The sequence below is a fragment of the Gorilla gorilla genome, chromosome 18, assembly GCF_029281585.2.
Source record: "Gorilla gorilla gorilla isolate KB3781 chromosome 18, NHGRI_mGorGor1-v2.1_pri, whole genome shotgun sequence".
In the NCBI taxonomy this organism is placed as follows: domain Eukaryota; kingdom Metazoa; phylum Chordata; class Mammalia; order Primates; family Hominidae; genus Gorilla; species Gorilla gorilla.
This window is the reverse complement of record NC_073242.2, coordinates 108,860,557-108,876,213: the sequence shown is the minus strand read 5'-3', so window position 1 is coordinate 108,876,213 and position 15,657 is coordinate 108,860,557. Positions and strand designations below refer to the sequence as shown.

General features: G+C 42.0%; 2 protein-coding genes across 3 annotated transcripts in view; both read right to left on the bottom strand.

Annotated features, from left to right (window-relative positions):
• The window catches only part of WWOX (WW domain containing oxidoreductase), a 1,113,301-nt gene that overhangs the window by 853,621 nt on the left and 244,023 nt on the right, over window positions 1-15,657 (bottom strand). The window lies entirely within an intron of this gene.
• LOC101149837 (U6 snRNA-associated Sm-like protein LSm3) lies at window positions 2,343-2,871 on the bottom strand. The gene has a single exon (XM_055366624.2). The coding sequence runs from the start codon at window positions 2,847-2,849 to the stop codon at window positions 2,544-2,546; it is 306 nt and encodes a 101-aa protein (XP_055222599.2). The 5' UTR covers window positions 2,850-2,871; the 3' UTR covers window positions 2,343-2,543.

Sequence of the window (15,657 nt, the reverse complement as noted above, 5' to 3'; positions counted from 1 at the left end):
CCACTGCACTTGGCTATAATTATTATATTTACAACATTGACTTTATTACTGTGCAATCAAGGAAAGTAATTCATTAGCAGAGTTCTAATTTAATCAAATGGATACATTTTGTATGTAAGTGTATAACATACATGAATGAATTTACTGATGACAGCATTTTTTCTCCTTTTTTTGTAAATACAAGAGGTTATCTTTTGATAGGAGAATTGTTGATTAATGTGTGTTGAGAAGATACTTGACAATTAGATTTCTCTGTGTTATTAAACATTTTACCTGGTGCATGATGTTTTTACAAAAACAAAGAACTAGTTCCAAGTGTATGCAGAAAGATGAAAAAGTTCTCGTGCATATGCTTCATTATGTGTGTTCTACCCAGCCCTAATGCACAGCTCCACATCTCCGGGAACAGGTCCCCAGTTGTATCAGTGACAAAGAGGAATAACTGGCCTTCTCCTACTCAATGAGTCCGCCGCTTAGGCAAGAAAACAGGCACAGAAGTCAGCCTAACTGAGTTTGAATCCCAGCTCTGCTACCGGTTAGCTATTTGGATGCTGGGTGATTAATTCACCAAACTCCCAGAGATCCGGTGAAATGGGAATAATTACACATACCCAGCAAGAGTGCAGCAAGCTATAAATTAGAGAATAAATATATAGCACCCAGCACTGTGCCTGGCATGTGGAAGTGATCAATAATCACAGCTAGTATTGATAATAACAATCGTAACAATGATAATCCTATCTCCAACCCGACAAAGCTGTGTTGAACATTAATGATATGGAAATGTTTAGCATAGAATAGCCCACAAATGTGTCCCAGACCACGTTTTCTCTGATTATGCCCAATTCTATACCTCAAAAATCAAGGTCATGATAACATCACAAAGACAGTGTTGCAGGAAGGTTACAGATTGAAGGGACCAAGTGGTTGATTCAATCAATCATTCATTGATTGAATGAACCAAAATACAAACACCACTGGAAAGAGAAGTGGCTATGCAGGGAGAAGCAAGATGGCACAGTGCAGGTTCCTTTGCATTCTGGAGTGTGTTTGTGTGGTGTTGAGAAAGGTAAGTACCTATGCTATTCCGAAAGTCAGGTCTCAACAGAACCTAGCATGTTCTTTGTGCTAGTGGTTCCCATGTTGGCATGACACCACCATCTAGAGAACCCAGCTAGCAACTCACATGACTCCCTTCATAAGGAGTACTGTCAAACATCAGGAACTTTACTGCAGTGACTCAAACATTCAAACTAGGGGCCACGAAGGCTCTGAGAAAGAAGAGTCTATGCCTGGTGTCTCCTGGCCAGCACCCCTGCCTGGGCCTTCTAGAAATCCATCCCTGTATCTTGATAAATGGATGTCAGCAAATGCCAGTAGTACTGAGGCAAAGGTATACATGGCCATAAAAAGGTGGGCGTCATTTAGGAATTGGCCATTTAATCCTTGATTGGGTGAAGATCTCATATACCATAGTGTGTATTGGAACTTTTTTTTGTTTGTTTTTTGAGATGGAGTCTCACTCTGTCTCCCAGGCTGGAGTGCAATGGTGCCATCTCAGCTCACTTCAACCTCCACCTCCCAGGTTCAAGCAATTATCCTGCCTCAGCCTCCCGAGTCGCTGGGATTACAGGCTCACGCCACTATGCCCGGCTAATTTTTTCTATTTTTAGTAGAGACGGGGTTTCACCATGCTGGCCAGGCTGGTCTTCAACTGCTGACCTCGTGATCCACTCGCCTTGGCCTTCCAAAGTGCTTGGATTACAGGCATGAGCCACCGTGCCCAGCCGGAACTTTTGTTTCCATGTGATAGTCTTTCAAAGTGCACCTCTCTGTCCCACTGCCCTGCACCTACCTCTCCACATTCAGAGCACTGGAGATGAGGTCTAGGGTAGGCGACTTACAACAAACTAGAGATGTGTCATATCTCCTTCCTTCCTGCCTGGGGACTGAGATTTTCCCACAGGTACACAAATCCACAGGAAAGTTCAGCATTTTAGAACCAGGCTTTGAATCTTTACTACTTAAATAGGTTGTGCTCTTATTTTAAACAAGTTGAGTATTTTGAATATGTGAGACATAAATCAAGGTACACACACACTAGAAAAAGAAATGTGTTATGTATGCATATGCTATATATGTTTTATATATGTGTTTATGATTCACACAAATATACATATATGCATTTTTATTTATTTATTTTGAGACAAAGTCTCACTCTGTCACCCAAGCTGGAGTGCAGTGGCATGATCTCGGCTCACTGCAACCTCCATCTCCCGGGTTCAAGCGATTCTTCTTTTTTTTTTTTTTTTCCTGCATCTTGGTGGTCATATTTATTGGAAGAGCTTGAGAAAATCGAAAATACCATTTAGCTTAAGAAGTTGTGAATTATCTGCAAATCAACTCATTTCAGGAGTGGAAGAATCCCCAGAATTATTTCTTAATATCCAAATGTATGCGGGTTTCTCTTTTGAATATCTTGCACATTTAGAGAGGCCACTGTACAAAGTCTCTTGTTTTCCGTACAGGACAAATTCTTTGTTTCAGCCAGCTCTCAGTGGAGGGACAACCAGGAAAATGCCATCTCCCCGGACAAAGAGCACGGGAATATTCTGTTTTGTTGATTCATATGTCTCTTCATATGTTTCCTCATCAATTTCTATAGTAGTCACAGTTTCTTCCACATCTCCCAAGATCATATTTAAATGTTGATCATAAGTATGTAATCTGCCTCGAAGCTCTCGGTTGTTTCTCATTTTCACACAAATTCGCTCCTCTGGGCTGAGCCTAAGATCCAGGGGGTCCTCCACAGTGTTGGTAGTTTGCTGCTGTTCTACATCGTCTGCCATGTTTCATCAAGTAATTCTTCGGTCTCAGCCTCCCGAAAAGCTGGGACTACAGGTGCCCACCACCACGCCAGGCTAATTTTTTGTACTTTTAGTAGAGACACGGTTTCACCATGTTAGCCAGGATGGTCTCGATCTCCTGACCTTGTGATTCGCCCGCCTCAGCCTCCCAAAGTGCTGGGATTACAGGCGTGAGCCACTGCGCCCAGCCCCATACATGCATTTTTATCTATACACATACATATACATATATGTATACATACTTTTTTTTATATACAGACACACACACACACAGGAGCAATGACTTCAGAGAAAAAAAGGGGTTTCCTAATAGTTACTATAGAGTGACTGGCAGACAAGAGCCTCATTATACTATCCTCTCTACTTTTCTTTTCTTTTGAGACAGAGTCTCCCTCTGTGGCCCAGGCTGGAGCGCAGTGGCTCCATCTCAGCTCACTGCAACCTCCACCTCCCAGGTTCAAGCAATTCGCCTGCCTCAGCCTCCCAAGTAGCTGTGACTACAGACATGCACCACCACTCCTGGCTAATTTTTGCATTTTTAGGATAGACAGAGCTTCACCATGTTGCCCAGTAGTCTTGAATTCCTGACCTCAGGCGGTCTCCTCACCTTGGCCTCCGAAAGTGTTGGGATTATAGGCATGCACCACCACCCCTGGCTGTCATCTCTATTTTTGATGATATATGAAAATTTAATCAAAAATATCAAGAAGTTTTAAAGACAGGCCATCTAGAAAAACCCAAAACCATGAAAAACAGAAAACAAAATTTAACAGAATGAGAGAACATAATGACAAACAATTAAAATAGTTTACCTAGTTTAAGAATATTCTTACATTGAACCAAAAAACAAAATCCAACTATTTATCAGGCAAAATATAATAAGGAATTCAGAAAGCTTAAGAATAAAATGTGATAAAAAGCCTTAAAAAGTGGCTTGCTGGATATTTCTAAGCATATGAAAAATAAGGGTCTCTTCTAAACTAGAAATGTTTTCCAGTTGTAACTGCCAGTTTATACAAGTTTTCAATACATCATCAAAAACCAGCATCAAAATTAAACTGCAGTAATGAGCGGATTAACGGGCTTCATTGGCATTAATGAAATAAAGTGCCTGAGTCCCTCTGGAAAGTCATTTGACAATATGTGCAAAGTCTATGGGTTTCAGTCACATACCTACGCACCTGACCAAAAAAAAAAAAAAAAAAAAAAAAAAAGTTAAGCACATCAGCAGACACTGTCTTCTCCCTACGCCAAGCAAAAAGAGATTAATCCCTTTATTTCTGGCGGGGGGGGGGGGGGGGGGGGCTGGGGTAGGCACCAGCAAACGTTTCCAAACAGATGTTTACAAACAGAAGGTAACTGATAAAAACCCAAACACAAAGCTGCATTGTCTTCCCTGATTCACAGATGAACCCATTGGAACTACTGCAAACAGCCTTTCTGGAAAACATCCAGGAATTAAAAGGTGCAAACAAGCTGCCTAATACCCTTGCGTAGACTGAATTCTTATGAAGAAAATAAAGTTTATTGTCTGGAAAGAGAGAAAGCATGAGGAAAGCACTAAAGCGATGGAGGTGAACAATTAGACAGATGTTCACTTAAGGAAATAAAGAGAACAGAAGAAACCATCACCCAGGAATTTTACGAGAATCCTGACAACTCGGCACCACATCAAGGGCAAGGGTAAAGCGAACGCCACCCAAGCCCAGGCTGTGCAACTTGATGCTAACTGCTGACCTTGCAGATCCTGCCTGCAGGTGATGTGGCTCTGAGAAAAGGCAGGTGAGCCTGTTCACTTCAGTAAGTTCTTAAGTTCTTCTCCAAGGTGACCCACAGACTGCAGTTCTTCAGGACAGAGTTGCATTTCTAATCTTCATAATATTACTGCAGATAATGGCAAAGATAATACTAATTATCCCCAAGTCTTTGCATATTGGTAAATTCCTTGGTGAATACCAAGAATATAGCTAAGGATTATTTCAGAAAGCCTTTGGCTTGCTATTCCTGTCCCAACTGGCAAGAGGAGGGGGGACAGAAAGGTGCTACATATTGAACATCTTACAGTGGCACTGCTGCTGGATGATTTCTATTAATCGATAGATTTGGTGAACTGTCTTTCTCTTGGCTTACACCCCTGGAAGGCTCACAGATAACTCTTCAGCCCAGCTGTGGCATCTGTTCATAGCTTCTGGCCAGTATTTCTGGACAGTGCTTCACCTCTCGATTTACTTGATTTTCCCTTAATCCTAATAGCCTCATCTGTGTCTTTTTCTCTTGAGGTATTATACATGGGCCCCTACATAAACAATCTCAAATCCTCTTTGCAAAGCAGCAATGAAGAGTTGCTAAGATAGGTGTTATGATGAAAAGGCAGAAAAAGGAATGCATAGTTAGCTGGCTGGCTGGACCACAGATAGAAAAATCAAAGGAAAACACACAGTATTTTATTTATTTCTCATACTAAAATCTGAGTTACAAACTGCCATTATTTTACAAAAGAAGAAAGACGAATAAACTACCCATTCCAGTTAATTTCTAAGACTGCTTTTCAAGTAAGTGAGAGAAATATTTTTTAAAAAATCATTAAAGAATAAAATAAACTGTAAGCTAGTGCTATGATTGATCTTTTCTCTATACTCGTATCCAGTTTCTTTGTACAGCCAATATTCAATCAACCACCAATCCAGAAGGATCTGTCTAACTCTGCTATACACTCCAAGGACATAAAACAAATTTAAGACTCATGCATTCTTTAAGAAGCATATACATTGTAGGTACTGCTGTATGTGGAATGCCCTCTGCCCCAAGATGTTCATGAACTAATCCCTGAAATCTGTAAATATATTATGTTACATAGCAAATGGTAATTAAGGTTGTAGATGGCATTAAGGTTGCTAATTGGCTGACCTTCAAATAGGCAGATTATCCCAGATTATCAGGGTAGACTCCCTGAAGTTACAAGGTTCCTTAAAAGCAGAAGCAGAAGAGAGAGAACCAGGAACAGGGCAGTTTGAGAAGGACTTGAGCAGTCATCCCTGGCTTTGAAGATAGAGGAAGGGGCCATGAGCCAAAGGATTTGGGCAGTCCCTGGAAGCTGGAAACAGCAAGGAAGTGGGTTCTCTTCTAAAACCTACAGAAAGAAATGGTGTCCTGCTGACACATCGATTTTAGCCCACTGAGACCTATTTTGGACCACTGACCTCCAAAACTGTAAAGTGTAACTTTTGTGTGGTTCTAAGTCACTAACATTGAGAAAATTTGTTACAGCAGAGATAGGAAACAAAATACAGTTATGTAACATGTTTAATTTGTGAGATTTCACATTGCACATCCAAACTTCTAGCTAATGTGAAAAATGAAGACAGAGAAGCCAAGGTCTGGCCTGCATATGCTTACATTTTCACAATCGCATAGGCCGAGGTGCAGCTGTTCCTTGAGATGGGGCACTGACCCTCTTGTGCGCCACCATCTCCACCACTCTCTACTGTCTCGCTGACTCTAAAGCTCTGGTTCATCAACTGCTCCCATCAAACATTTGAATGTTTGACTCTTGATCTAGGTTTGAAGAAAAACAAACATACTGCTGGGCGTGGTGGCTCATGCCTATAATCCCAGCACTTTGGGAGGCTGAGGGGGGCATATCACCTAAGGTCACGAGTTTGAGACCAGCCTGGCCAACATGGTGAAACTACGTACGTCTCGAGTAAAAATATAAAAATTAGCTGGGCCTGGTGATGCACGTCTGTAATCCCAGAGACTCGGGAGGCTGGGAGAGGAGAATCGCTTGAACCTGGGAGGCAGGGTTTGCAGTGAGCCAACATCGTGCCACTGCATTCCAGCCTGGGCAAGAGAGCGAGACTCTGTCTCAAAAACTAACAAAAAACACATGCATAGCCAAGCAGGGCTGATATTCAGGAGCTATGTGCAGTATAGAGCCAGCATCAGCTCCACTTAGTCAGGATCCATGCCATCCGTGAATATCAAATATTTGGAGTAGAAACAGGCAGCCTGCTTCCTGAACATTCCTGCCTGCACAGGGGCAGACCACCCCTCTGCCCCACCTAAAGCGTATATGATATCCCCCCTCACCCCGTTCCTGGGGGCTAGGCAAGGTTTCATGGCCACAGTTCTGGCTAAACCAATGCAGTCGGGCATCCCAGTTTCCTACCTGACACAACTGCTGGACAATGGGTACTTTTTTCTGCAGAATTATTATTCTGAAACTCTTGTAGCACAAAAAAGTAAAGGGATTTAAAGGAAAAGTGAAATGGGCTATAATTTAGCCTCTCTATATTGTAATCTGGGAGCAGTGTTTACTGGGGATGTGAATCTTTCCTCGGAACCAGGAGGATCTCTGTAAGCTCTTGGTATGTGCCTAAAAGCACACACTGCACTGTAAGAAAATGAGGTGGGCATGATTACAGGGGTGACCCGATAACCGCTGAAAAAGTCATCCATCCAATAATCACATAAAGAGACGTTCAATATCCTTAGCCATCAAGAAAATCCAAATCAAAATCAGAATGCAATACCGCTTCATACCCAATAAAATGACAAGACTAAAAAGAAAAATGACAGCGAGTGCTCGTGAAGATATGGAGAAATCGGAACCTTCCTACACTGCTGGTTAGAATGTAGATGGGTGTGGCTGCTGTGGAGAACCATCTGGTGGCTCCTCAAAAGGTTAAACAAGGAGTTCCATGTGATCCAGAAATTGCACTCTCAGGAGCATACCCCAAAAAAGGAAAACCTATATCCACACAAAAATGTGTAGACAAGTGTACCTGGAAGCATTATGGACAATAGCCAAAATGTGGAAACAACCCACACGTCCATGAACTGAATGCATAGATGAAATGTGGCATATCCATACAATGGAACATTACTCAGCCCTAAAAAAAGAAGTACTGATACATGCTACAACAGGAATGACCCTTGAGAACATGATGTTAAGTGAAAGGATCGAGACACAAAGGGCCACACAGTATCTGATTTATTTATATGAAAAGTCTAGAATAGGCAAATCTATATAGAAACAGGAAGTACATGAGTGCTTGCCTGCGGCTGGGACAGAGATTGGGAGTGGAGAGAAAAGGAAGTGGGGAAAAGGATGCCAGCCAAGGGTTTCTTTTTGGGAAAATGAAAATATTCTAAACTTGACTGTGGTGACAGCTGCAAAACTCTATGAATATACTGAAAGCACTGGATTGTACATTTTGAATGGGCAAAGTTTATGTATCTGTGTTATATATCAATAAAGTAGCTTGAGAAAATTTACAAACTTCAGCTCGCTAAGAATTTCTAGTAATAAATCATTTGAAACATACCTCACAACTGATGGAGACATATCAGGCAACTATTGGGACTCTGATGAGATTGTGGATTGAGAAAAGTATGGTATACCCATATGACAGAATATTGCCTAGCTGTTGGAGATCATGGTAAGAAACTTAATTGACATGGTCAAATGTTTGCAATTTATCATTAAGTTCAATAAAAAGCAGGCTACTAGAGAATAATACACAGTACAATGTTATTTGGCTTAAGAGTGTACAAATGCAGGCATATGTATTGTATGGGCATTAGGTAATTCATAGAAGAGAAAACACTTCCATAACACAAACCGAAATGTTAACAGGGATTATTTCTGGGGAATGAGACTGAGTCAAAAGCTGAGCCCGGAAATACAAAATCAATATAGCTCAAAGTTGAGTCATTGTTTTCCAATCATTGGGCTTGCTAAAATTATTTCTACACTGAATTTGTCACCCCAAGGCATTGCTATTTCATCCATGACACCTGCACTCCAAGCATAATTTCAATCACTGAAACAACTGCAAATTTTACTTGGCTGATGAAACGTCTGGGAAGGATGAAGGACTGTCGGAAGGGTGCACCATTAGGGCTCATACCACTCCATGGATAAATGGGAAGAGATATGGCAAGGCTGTGAAGGTGGCCTGCAGCACCAGGCAAGACAGTCAGGGCCATGTAATCTCACATCAGCTAACTAGGACCTCCTCCTGGCTTCTTCTAAAGGGTGGGGCAAGGATTAAGTGAGATAAGGATGCAGATGGTCTCTGAAAAGCATGATATCCCCCATGCAAACATTAGGCAGTGGTATTCGTTACAGCCTCATCCCCAACTGTTGTTAGCTGGATTCTGTTTCCCCAAAATTCGTATGTTGAAGACCTAACCCCTACTACCTCAGAATGTGACTGTATTTGGAGGTACGGCCTTTAAAGAGGTGATTATGTAAAAAATGAGGCTATCAGGGCAGGTCCTATTGCAATCTGACTGGTGTCCTTCAAAGAAGAGGACATCTGGACACAGGAAAATAAACCAGGGATGCGTGCACACAGCGGCGAGGTCACGTGAGAACATGGTGGGAAGGCAGCTGTCTGCAAGCAGACGAGGGAGACCTCAGAAGACAGCAACTGTGCCGGCACCTTGACCGTGGAATTCGAGGCTCCACAACTATGAGAAAATACATTTTTGTTGTTCAAGTCATCCAGCCTGTGGTATTTTGTTACAGCAGCCTGAGCAGACCAGTACACCAGCCTCTATCTGCAATGTGGCCCTCGTTCAGACTTTCTCTTTTCTCCTCTGCTGGGCTATTTTCCACCCTGATTTCCCTCATTTCTGACCCTCTGTTGCCTCCATTAATGTATCATCACCACAAAAACTCACTAACAAGAGATACAACTCTTTCTTTCTCTTATATTTCTCTTGTATTTTGGTTATAGCTACCTGACCCTCCTTCCCAATTTCTGAATTTAAGCATCACATCAGGGCATGGCACTGTGGCTGACACCTGTAATCCTAGCACTCTGAGAGGCAGAGGCGGGTGGATCTCTTGAGCTCAGGAGTCAGAGACCAGCCTGGGCAACATGGGGAAAGCCCGTCTCTACAGAAAATGTAGTAATTAACTGGGTGTAGTGGCATGTGCCTCTAGTCCCAGCTACTGGAGGGGCTGAGGCAGGAGGATTGCCTGAGCTCAGGAGGCAGAAGCTACAGTGAGCTGAGACTGCACCACTGCACTCAATCCAGCCTGAGCAACAGAGACCCTGTCTCAAAAAACTAAAATAAAATAAACACCGCATCAGTATATGTATCGAGCTCTTTGGCTCTATGATCTTTTTCCTCCTATTCCGTATTATCAACAACCTATCCCCCTTCCCACCCTCAAGCTATCTGCTGGGATGGTTCTTTGCCACTCTTTCCTGTATATAAGTGCCATTACAGAGGCAGCTTGAGTTGTACATAACCTTTCAAATTCCAGCTTCTCTACTTACAACCCTCTTTATTACAGTCACAGTACATGAAGTCTCTTCTGGGCTTCTGCCTTGTTAAGAAGAAACACAGCTATGGCCCAGAAGCAAAGGTATTTTCATGTCGACTCTAGACCTGAGGAGCCTCAGCTCTGTTCCCATTGCAGGGAGCAATAATAAAAGAACTATTTCCAAGTTTGAATTAAACTAGACTTGAGCTTTGTGGGTTAGGGGATGAAAGCAGAAAGGTATATTTTTTAAAAGAAAGTTTTATATTCCTTTAAAACTTGGGCATGATTTTAAGACAGTCTTATTCTTGTCCTTTCAGGCGAGCTTTCATACCGTTGAACAGAATAAGACCATAGTCCATATTGTTTTATGAGGAATCCACTTTTAAGATATGTACAACATTTAAGGAACATTAAGGAAAGTGGAAATTGAATTCCTTCCAGAAAAGCTTTAAGTAGAGATAAGAAAAAAGGCCAGAGGTTAGAAATATTTCTAAAATTATAATCAGAAATTGCCAGGGCAACTACTTAGCAGTCTCATGAATAGTGATATGAATTATTTTTCTTGACCTTTAATAAGATAGTAATGCAATTAATTTCTAAAAAAGATAAAAGTGAAGCATATTTTCAAGGAATCTGGAGAATACAAGTTCATTTATTTATTAGACGAATATTTATCGAGTGTCTCCTTGGGCTTCGGACTGGGAAGGTCAGGAAGATGCACCACCCCTAAGAAGCTCAGGAACATACAGGAGGTGGGGGTGTCGGGGAGGGACAGGAATGATATGTGGGGGGACATTGTGGGGGTAACAGCGTGACTTTATGAGCTGTCAAGAGTGCTGTGCCAAAGATATATGAGGTGCAAATAACCTGGGACCAACACCATGGACAGATACTTGGAACTGGACATATGGATAAAGGAGTCATATTGGAATGGATTTGATGACTGAAATCTTGGGAATGGGTATGATCTACAGGGGAAGGAGCATTGGCCAAAGGGAGAAAGGGTCAACAACAGAATTGTGGGGGACATTGACATTTAAAGGATGGAAAGACAATGGAGGGGGTGGGGGAAGGGGATAATTAAAAAGAGAAGGAAGACAAAGTTTAAAAGAAGCTATGGCTTGATTGTGACGATGACTGCACACCAGTAAATACACTAAAAATGAAACTGTGTGGTATATGAATTATATCTCAATAAACCTATCACCCCAACCCCCACAAAAATGCAAAAAAGAGTTACGATCACCGGGCGCTGTGGCTCACACCTGTAATCCCAGCACTTTGGGAGGCCGAGGCGGGCAGATCACCTGAGGTCAGGAGTTGAAACCAGGCTGGTCAACATGGTAAAACCCTGCCTCTGCTGAAAAAATAAAATAAAAATAAAACAACAAAAAAATTAGCCAGGCATGGTAGCAGGCTTCTGTAACACCAGCTACTCAAGAGACTGAGGCAGGACAATCGCTTCAACCCAGTAGACAGAGGTTGCAGTAAGCCAAGATCACACCACTGCTCTCCAGACTGGGCAACAGAGCGAGACTGCATCTCAAAAAAAGTAAATAATAAAATAACATAGATATGAGCAATAAGCATAGTTTTCATGTTCAAAATCATTACTCATCATTAGTCACATATTTCACAATTAAAAAAAATATACAACAAAACACCACTATGTACCCAAACAGAAAATTTAGAAGACCGATAACATCAAGTATTATTAAGGATGTAGAGGAAGTGGATCCTTAAACACTGCTGGCAAGAATGTACAATGGGATGACCACTTTAGGGAAGTATTTGCCAACCTCTTAAAAAGTTATACATAGCCCTGTACGGACCACCCTGCCCATTCCACTCCAGAGTATTATCCCAAGATAGAACAGATATATGTCCACACAAAGACTAGTGCATCAATATTCACAGTGGCTTCGTTCACATTAGTATCCATTTACAACAGCTAAAAACTGGGAACAACCCAAATGTCTATCAGCAGGTAATTAGGTATTTTTAAAACAATGTGATTTCTCCACACAATGGAGTACTACTCACCAATGACAGTGAGTAAGCCACTGATACAGGCAGCAGTATGGGTACATCCCAAGGTCATTATGTGGAATCAAAGAAACCAGATGCAGAACAAGTACTAGAAAACTTCACGTATCTAAAATTCTAGAAAATGCAAATTCATCAATAGTGACAGGAAACAGACCAGGGTTTTCCTAGAGCTGAGGCTGTCTGGACTCAGAGTCATACACCAAAGAAGTGGCATTTGAAATCTTTTCGAGGTGACGTAAATGTTCTATTTTTTTTATTTTCGTGTTGGTTTCATGGGTATGTGCATCTGTCAAAACTCATTGAATTGTATATTTAAATGGATGCAATTTATTATACATAAATTAGACCGCAACAAAGTTGATCAAACCAATCCAAGCAAGTAAGCAAAAGGCATGTGTCAATGCCTCAAATTTTTCATTTAAAAAATATCAAAGTGAGCATTCAAATGGCCCACTCTGTTTTCAGAGTTAAGAACAGCAGTGTTAATGGCCATTTCACTGAGTGTGTACCCATATCACAAACTGTATAAGGGACTTCCCATGCATTATTTTACTTTTTTTTTTTTTTTTTTTTGAGACAAGGTCTTGCTCTGCCACCCAGACTGAGGCGTAGAGACACGATCACAGCTCACTGTAGCCTTGACTTCCCAGGTTCAGTCAAACTTCCCACCTCAGCCTCCCGAGTAGATGGGACTACAGGTGTGCCATTACACCCGACTAAATTTTTTTTTTTTTTTTTGGTAGAGATGGGGTTTTGCCATGGTGCTCAGGCTGGTCTCCAACACCTGGGCTCAAGTAATCTGCCCACCTTGGCCTGGCAAAGTGCTGGGATTAAAGGTATGAGCCAGCATGTCTAGCCTTATTTTACTTAATTCTATTACGTTGGTACAAAAGTAATTGTGACTTTTGCCATTAAATAAGATTGAAGTCTCTCTTTTATAGATGAGGTATACGATGTCCAGAGAGGTTAGCTTGCTGGAGATCGTGCAGAAGTTCTGCAGTTCTGAGGCCTGCACTCTGTATACCCCCATGTACTGCTCCTCAGCCACTTGATCGATTTGACAGTCATACTAGTACCACCAATAGCCATAGTCAACTTTATGAGAAAACGACATCCAGGACAATCTCCTAGGTACTTTAGGCCCATGACGCACTATACTTTCCACAACCATCTTATCAAGTGGGGACTAGGCTCAACTCCCGTTTTCACCTGGGAAAATGGAAGCTTGCTCAGAGAGGTTAAGTGACTTTCCAGAGTTCCCGCAGCAAGGAAGTGACAGGATCAAGAATGGAACACAAGCAGTCTGACCCTGAAGCCCATGTTCACCAAACTAACTTCTTCAGACATCTTAGGAAGGCCTGACAGATTAGCAAGAGCTTGATGCACTTTTTTCTATTTTAAATAAGGAACAAGTGAGAAAGTACAGCTTTATCAGGGCCAAATGGCAACTGAGTTGGGAAGTTGGAATGGAGAATTATTTTCAGTCAATTCCTTCCCTTCAAATGAAGTATGTGTGTAAAAACCAGCTAAGTGCCCAGCACATAGGTACTCATTGAAAGTGGGGTTCCCTTCTGTACAGCCAGTATCTACCGAAGTAGGGGAATAATAGCCAAGCTCTGCTAATTCACATGATAGAGTCACAGGCAAAGATTCCCATTCATGGTAAAGGTGAAAGGCATTTCCTGTGTTCATTTAAATAAACCCTGGTATAGACCCAGCCATCTAAGCAGAAACATAAGAGAACAGGTCCCTCGTGGTAATTCCATCTTCCTTGCTGGAAATCATTTGAAAATGGACATTGGGACCTAGACTTATATGGCCTATTTATTTAAGCAAATACCTTTCAAATAAAAAAATACAAAATTGACAAATGCAGATTTTAGAGAAATTAAGCAGCGGGTGCTATCACTTACCAGACCACAAAGAAATGCTTATCACCTGGAGTCCTCTGGGCCCAGCATATTTATTCATCATCCTGTCAAAACGCTGCCATTCACTCATAAATACCAGCCATTCTCCCCTGCACCTGCCCAAGGATGATGCTCAGTCTGGTGAAACACACTAATTATGCACCTTCACCCTCTGCCCTTAGGATGATATACCTGACCGTGGTGACGAAGAATAATGGCATTCTGGAACATTTCTTGATGGTGAGGAGAAAGAAAAAAAAATGTGGGGTGATGTGGGAGGAAGGAGCAGGCATGAGGGGCAGAAAAAGAGTAAGGGAGGAAGGCAAAGGACGAAAGAAGATGATGCAACCACATTTAGACTACATTGCTCCAACCAAGGGTCATCGTCATTGTCATCATTGTCACCATCATCATTTCTCAGCAGAAGGAAAAGTTTTCAAGGCCAAAACTGGTGTCATATTAATATTAAAGCAGCTGAATGACAAAGAACTGACAGCAAGTCACTCCTTTAGTCCTTGGTATGTCCACCAGTTTAGGAACCAAAGGTCATCTCCCAAATGAATGACCATTAAAGAGGTCCCTAGCCGGGTGCATATCCATACACAAATCTGCTATCTAGCACATGTGCTATTTACAGAAATATACTAAAATACTGTCCATGAAGCCACGCTTCCATATCCTGTCCCTTTAAAGAGTTACCGCCTCTCAGCACCTGCACTAGATTTGCCATAATGAAGACTCAAGGAGGCTGCGCCCAGAAGCATTAAGACCCAGCTCAGAGCATCATGTTACATGATGAGAGGCGAGGAATCTGAAAACAAGGGATATACATCTTCAGGTCCCACCAAAAATGGTGCCTGTTGACAGCTGGCCATCAGTGATTGATTGAGAATATGGAAATGGAAGCATGAGAAAAATGAGGACCTGTGCACCGACCGTTTAATGTGCCTAGAAGCAAGTAGGCGAGGAACGCGGCGGTGGGTTATTGATTAGTTTGCTCAATCAGCACAGCATCATGGGTGACAGGCAACTTTCAACAGCAGAGGGCACACACACAGAATAAGAAGACCCTCCACATCGGGGACACTGCTAAGAGCCCACAGAGGACACCCAGAAAGCAGAGTCATGGTGCCACTGTACAATCTTGCATCCCACTGTTGTCTCATGAGGCTTATGTTGACAAGAAAACAAAAAAAAAACAAGCCAACATGGCAGCGGGAATGTTGCATGGCCTACTGGATGGCCATGGTTCACGTCAAAGGAAATACAAATACAAGGTGTGCTGAGCAGTTTTTTTATGTGCCAAAATACCTTTATCATCATCTGCAAGGGCCCATCCCAAGGTGAGCTTATAGCTCCAAGAAGATGCTTCAGTTTCATGAAATCAACTCAGATCCTCTAGCACAAAAGGGATCATCTGGGTCCCCTCACTAAGAAATATGTGGCTCTACTGCTACTCCGACACCTCGGTGTTGATGACAGAATGATAGAGGAATGGGACAAGCTGGTGGCTTGTTTTTAGGTACCCTTTCAAACCTGCAATTTTCGG

What these genes read in the sequence shown, in the direction of transcription:
- LOC101149837 (XM_055366624.2), bottom strand. Translation starts at nt 2,849, where the DNA reads ATGGCAGACGATGTAGAACAGCAGCAAACTACCAACACTGTGGAGGAC.